At 51.3% G+C, this 6,000-nt stretch overlaps 1 protein-coding gene and 1 long non-coding RNA gene across 5 annotated transcripts in view; one reads left to right on the top strand and one right to left on the bottom strand.

The window, feature by feature from the left end:
- Positions 1-445: 445 nt before the first annotated feature.
- Positions 446-1,649, bottom strand: LOC138918018 (uncharacterized). Its single transcript, XR_011426797.1, has 2 exons — positions 1,512-1,649; positions 446-948 (listed from the first exon to the last, which is right to left on the bottom strand). It is a non-coding gene; the product is annotated as an uncharacterized lncRNA (long non-coding RNA).
- A 23-nt stretch (positions 1,650-1,672) lies between these two features.
- Positions 1,673-6,000, top strand: part of ACAD9 (acyl-CoA dehydrogenase family member 9) — a 31,830-nt gene continuing 27,502 nt past the window's right edge. The window contains exon 1 of one of the 4 annotated variants that reach the window (XM_070237188.1): positions 1,673-2,400. In XM_070237188.1, coding sequence (XP_070093289.1) covers positions 2,251-2,400 — 150 coding nt within the window. In that variant the 5' untranslated portion in view covers positions 1,673-2,250. Of the gene's footprint in view, positions 2,401-5,767; positions 5,993-6,000 lie in introns of those variants that run through there. The other 3 variants (XM_070237190.1, XM_070237191.1, XM_070237189.1) reach the window with 3 other exon arrangements.

Raw genomic sequence — 6,000 nt, 5'->3', positions numbered from 1 at the left:
GTGAGACCTTTTATTAGGATATTGACTACTATGAGGCAGCAACCTTGACTAGACTCTCATTTTTCCAACTCATTACTGATCTTGTAGGCTTTGAACAGGAGACAAATCTAACCCTTCTCTCCAATCCTGTGTAAATTTCTCCATCAGCTTCCGATTTTGCAGCTTGAACACTGAGTAGTTTTCTACTCGCACAACGTGCCTGAGACCCAAGGCCATGCACCCTGGTCTACTGGCACTAACGTTATGGCCGGGATCGAGCCAGCTCGTGTGCCGGTGAGTTATGTGGGGGAACAGACACACTGACGCGATCACACGGGAAAGACACTCACACAGACTCAGTGAGGGTGTTTAAACACTGAATATGGGAAATTCTATGTTTAAAGCAAGGTGTTTAAAAACGGCATCCTATTTCTCAGAGGTGAATACTCAAGTATAAGAGGGAATGTCAGAGTGTAACCATTTTCCATTTTTATTACTATAAAACATTGACCATTTACTGTGCCAGATGCTTTCATAAGGATTATTTTACTCGATGCTCACAGGGTCCACTGAGATAGATGGTATTATGCTCATTTTTACAGATGAGAAAACTCAAATTAGAAACTGGCAAAGTAGTGGAACTCAGAAATGTTTTCCCACCACACTCTACGAGAATACTTAGAAATTATGATTAAAATTTTTCTAATTTTCGTTTTGGAAAAGGTGCCACTGAATTTCTCATTTGTTTAATCAACGGTGACCTCTGGGCACTAAGCCGATGTGACACAGTCTCAGATTACTTGATTGATGTGACTACATTTGTTTCGGCAAAAGCTACAGGGGTTTAAAGTTGAAGCCCACTTTCCACAATATCATCTTTGTTTCGCGCTTGGGATTAATTCACAAAGGCAGTGCTTTCAAACGCCTTCTTGTGAAGCTGGGCGCTGAAATTAGGCAAAACGCTGACCCCTGATGAAGAAACCAGGTGACAAGTCTTTCAAAGTTAGACAAAAGAGACAACACAGCTTGCAGAAGACGCTTCAAATATCTTGCAACCAAGAAAAGTTGCTGAGCTCTTTTTCCCTGATGTTGTGCTACCCGGTCTGCACCCGAACAAGGTCATCTTTTCCCGGGCCAGACCGAGCCGGTGGAGGCTGAGACTGCGCGCTGGCCTCCAGGAGCTCACACGACGGAGGGGCCGGTCCAGCGCCGTCCGGCCCGGCACAGCGCAGGGGGCCAGCAGAGGAGACCCCCCCGGGGGCGGCCTCGAGAGGCGACCTCGGCCCCGCGGGGACGCCCCGACCCCCGGCCTGTCCCGCCCGACCCCGCCCGGCGCCCTCGGCCACCGCTCTGCCCGCGCCTGCCCTTTCCCCTGGGGCTTCCCAGGGACAGATGTGACCCAGTTATCCAGATCTCTCTAGGGCAGAACACTCCTTTTCTTTCCCTCTTCCAAAAACCCCGTACGGAACATAGACGTATGCAGGCTATGAAGCAAAACAAAACGAGTCCCCACGCAGCCACCATCCACTTACAAAAGGCAACATTACTCGTACCGCGTTCCCCTCCAGAGGTAACCAACAGAGTGAATTTTCCTCCTGACACATGAACCAGCCTAAGCAGACCGGCCATCTGAGGGCCCCGCCTCACAATGCGGAGCGCGGCACCGGGTCGAGGCTCACGCGCCGGCAGCAGCGCGCCCGGACGGCGCAGGCGCAAACACAGGCGCATGCGCAGGCTCAGCCCAGCCTTTGCCGGAGCGGCCCAGCCATCCCGCTCCCCGAAGCTGGTCGCCTGCCCCTTTCCTTCCCGCACGGCTCCCTGGCGCCTCTCCTGTGCACAAGCTACTCAGCTTGTACTCTTCTACCCCCGTTTGTTGTCTCTCTTGCTTCCCATCCTGGGGACAAGAACCCAGTGTGCCGGGAACACTCCCATTCCCTGCCTTAGTTTTACCACGTCCTCGTCGCCCAGCCGGAAAGAGGGAAAAAGCGGAGGCTGCCGCTTAGGTTCCCGCACCCCCGAGGAGCTTCCCCTGGCTGCCATTTATACGAACAACCGCTGGTATTTGGAAGACGCTCCGCCGCCACCCCACGCCGGAGCACAAAACCGGCGGGATGGCGGAGGCCCCGCCCTCGGGACCAGCGCAAGTGCAACGGCGGCGGGCGGGGTGGCCAGGGCGCGGCCAGTGGCGTCATCCGGTGGCGCCACCGAGGTGCACGTGACTGAGGCGATGAGAGTAAGGCCGAGGCGGCGGTGCAGACGACTGCGGGCAGCATGAGCTGCTGCGAGCTCTTCCTGCGTGCGGCGGCGGCGGCGCGTTCCTGCCGGGCCCTGGTGGCCTTCACCGCGAGCCACCGCGCGCTGCGCACCAGTCCGCCGAGCCGAGCTTTCGCCAAGGAGCTCTTTCTGGGCAAAATCGAGAAGGTAACCCCGAGTCCGGGCCGACCGTGCTCTCTGCCCCGCGCTCTTCGCGTCTATCAGGAGAGACGGGGGTCAGCTTTGTCGGAGTTCCCACACCTGCCTGAGCACTGTACCTGAGGGGCGGGGCGAACTAAAACTCCAGACTCCTGAGTCCCGCTAGAACCTTTCCCGGGCAGGGAGTCCTGAAACTCATGGTTTTGACAAGTATTCTAGCAAATTCTTGGCAGGTCGATTTGGGAAGCTCTAGGCGAGGCGATGCAACCCTCAGCTCGGCGTTCTGGCGCCCTGCTGTGCGGGGCTTCTTCTCTGATTCCTAAACACAGCTCAGACCACGCCGCTCCTCTCTCAGCCTCCAGCGGCCCTTGGGCGTCCACAGCTCAGCCCCAGCGCCTCACCTTGCCATTAAGCTTCCTTAGAAGTCTGGCTCCAAGGTGCTTTCCTCACCTTAGCCCTTCCACGGGTCGTACAGACTAGTAGTAACCCAGCTGTGACCCAACAGTAACAGCTTGGTTGTTAAGCACTCCCTATCCTCTTATAGTTGGAAGACTGGATTTGACCTTGGCTCTGTGACTTTGAGCCCCAGTTCTTTCACCCTTCAAGTGACGTGTTCTGCCTCAAAGATGTGTCGTAAGCCCCAGTGAGATATATAGTGCGTGGAAATGCTTTTTAAACTGTAAGGTGCTGTGCATATGCAAAAAAGAGCGGAGTAGGTAGTTGCTGTTGGCTTCCCCACTTACGAGTCTTGTAATCTTGGGCTAGTCCCTTAGCTTTTCTGTGCCTCAGTGTGCTAATCTACAAAATAGTGGAAGCAATACTTGCCCCCTCCTAAAGGTGCCTGCAAACCAAAGAAGAAATTTGTGTAAAGTGCTTTGAACTTGGCTGAAGTGTTGGCTGATACTTTACTACTTAAGGAGTTATTCACTGGTTTCTCTTTAGAACATTCCTCTAATCTGTCAGGCATTACAGATGCAGAAACTGAAACTCAGACTAAGAGTGGTTTGCCCTGCTAGGAAGTGCGAAGCTGAGTTGTAAAGTTTGGGAAACCAGTTTTCCCGGAACCTGGGGCTGTGTGGTGCTCTATCCTGTGATGATGCCTCCTAGCACATTGGTGAAGAAAGAACACAGATGTTCCATGCTTTTATTTCTCCAAGCTTCTTGCACCACCTCTCCCATCCTCATTCTCAACTGTCAACTTTGCTTCTTGTTTCATTGAAAAAATAAGTGCAGCCAGCTGAGAACTTCCACCACATTTACCTCCTCCTTCCCGCATGTGTGCCCATAGGGTCTACTATGGATGAGCACTCTACTCCTAGCAAATGCCAACCTCGTCACTAGACCCCATGCCTTCTCACCTACTCAAGGGCATCCATTCAATAATTCTCTTTTTCTCATCTGCATCATCAGTTGTTCCCTCTCTGCTGCATCTTGAACCCATACCAGTCAGGCTTTTGTCCTTAACATTCTCCTAAAACTGCTCTCGTGAAAGTTAGTTGTGATCGCCACGTTGTCAGATCTAGTGGTCTGTTCTCATTCTGCATCTTACTTGACCCGTCATTGGCATTCGACACAGTTCATCACTCCTGGCTTGTAAGAAACCATTCTCTCCTGGTTTTTCTCTTTACTTCATTGACTGATCCTTCTCAGTCTCCTTTGCTGGTTCCTTCTTGGCTCCTTAACCTGTAAACATTGGCCAGTGTTTCTAACTAGCCCAGTCAGAGTTGGAGTTTTATAAGGCTCAGTCTGTAGACTTTTCTTTTCGTCTACAACCCTTCCTTTGATCTAATTTAGTATCATGGCTTTAAATGGTGTCAATATCCTGATGACTCAAATTTATTTCTCCAGCTCAGATTTCTCCCCTGAACTCCAGACTATTGATAACTACTTTTCTACTCAAAAGCTCCACTTAGACGTCTAACAGACATCTCAAAGTAACCACATTCAAAACCAAGCTCCTGGTCTCCCCACCCAATCCTGTTCCTCCCACCAGCCTTCTTTATCGTAGATGGTGGCCACTCTGTTCTACTTGTTCAGGCCAAACACCTGGAGTCGCCTTTGATGCCTCTCATTCTCATAATCCACATCTAATCTGACTACAAATCAGATTTCCTCTACCTTCAGGTTGTATTTAGAATCTGACCACTTTTAAGCATCTCTACTCTGTGGCTCTGATTCGGGCCAGCATCACTGAGGTTTGAGCAGGAATGTGTCATCTGAGATGCTTAGAATAGAAAGAGCCCTTCAAGATCATCTGGGCCAGTAGCTGTCACTCTGCCCTCTGTTGGATGCTCGCTGTTCATGAAGTGCCCCCATATTACTGCAGGGACCAGTGGGGAGCTGAGTGGGAGGCTTTTGGGTGACCTCCCCATCCGCAGCCTCAACCAGAGCAGCTTGGCTGTTATCTGTTTCACATATTTGGTTTTTGCGTTAGATTTATTTGAAAAACAGGTTCCATTGCTTTAAAAAATTTAAAAACTGCTGGTAGAAATTGAAGCCCACACTACATTCAGTTTTTGAACATTGCTACCACAGATTCATTCCTGCATGCACTTGAGACCTCTCTCTCCCTGTAGCACTGATCTTATGGCTATAGTTGAAGGCCAGCTAGTTGCCAGGCTGTTCTCTTCTCATCTGGCGTGCTCATTGGTACCAGAATAATCTTCCTCTAACACAATCCATTGCACAAGGCCCAGATGAAACCCAGATGGGTTTGTATATTCAGCTGAGGCTCTGTCTTTGTTCCGAGAGGCTGCAGAGTGATGAGAGTCTCGGTCTATTTTTCTTCTAGACCACTTGGAGGGCAGGGCCAGGGGTGGCCTGGAGGCAGGGATTCCTTTAAGTCAACTGTCGCTTTTGGACAGGGAGGCACCTGTAGGCCTGGAGTCCTGGGGCCTGAGAGGAGAGAACATTTGGGGGCGTATTGCCAGAGTGGGCAGGCTTTGGTGGCTGATTAGATAGACAGGCTGGAGGGGGAAATTGAGGACTCCTCTGCTCTGAAGACCTTTCTCGAGTCATTTGGTGAGAGGTGCTGTGAGGAGAGGCAGGGCTCCCAGGGGACATCACTTCTCAGCAGCTGTGGGTCCAAATCCAAATAGTCATGTCGTATTGGCAGCCAGAGGGGTAGCTGGAGCCCCAAAAGCCGGAAGGGGTAAGGACACAGCAGGATGATTTCAAGCAACATATAGTGATGGCCCAGTGGGGAATCCTGGGCCAGTCAGAAACATTGGCCACTCACTGACCGCTTTGAGACAGAGACTTCAAGCTAAGTGGTTTCCAGGCTGTGAGGTGGATACGAGAGCAGAGCCAGTATCTGGCACAAATAATTACAGTTACTTCATGTTCCGGGACACATTATCTGTTTTGAACCTCACAGCTACCTTCTGAGGTATCATCTATAACAAGAAGAGTTGACACTGAGAAAGGTTCACTTGCCCAAGTCACACTGTAAGAAGTGGCAGAGCCTGGACTGAATTCAGGTTGATCAGCCTCGTAACTGGGCCTCCTCCCGTGACCCTGCTACCTGGCATGACCAGCACAAGTAGCAGATGTCGTCGAGCAGAGGGCTCGAGGCTGGAATGTGTGGATGGACAAGAACCTGGTGAGATG

The sequence above is a fragment of the Equus caballus genome, chromosome 16 (assembly GCF_041296265.1).
Source record: "Equus caballus isolate H_3958 breed thoroughbred chromosome 16, TB-T2T, whole genome shotgun sequence".
NCBI lineage: Eukaryota > Metazoa > Chordata > Mammalia > Perissodactyla > Equidae > Equus > Equus caballus.
The sequence above is the reverse complement of the archived record's forward strand: the minus strand, read 5'-3'. Positions and strand labels throughout refer to the sequence as shown.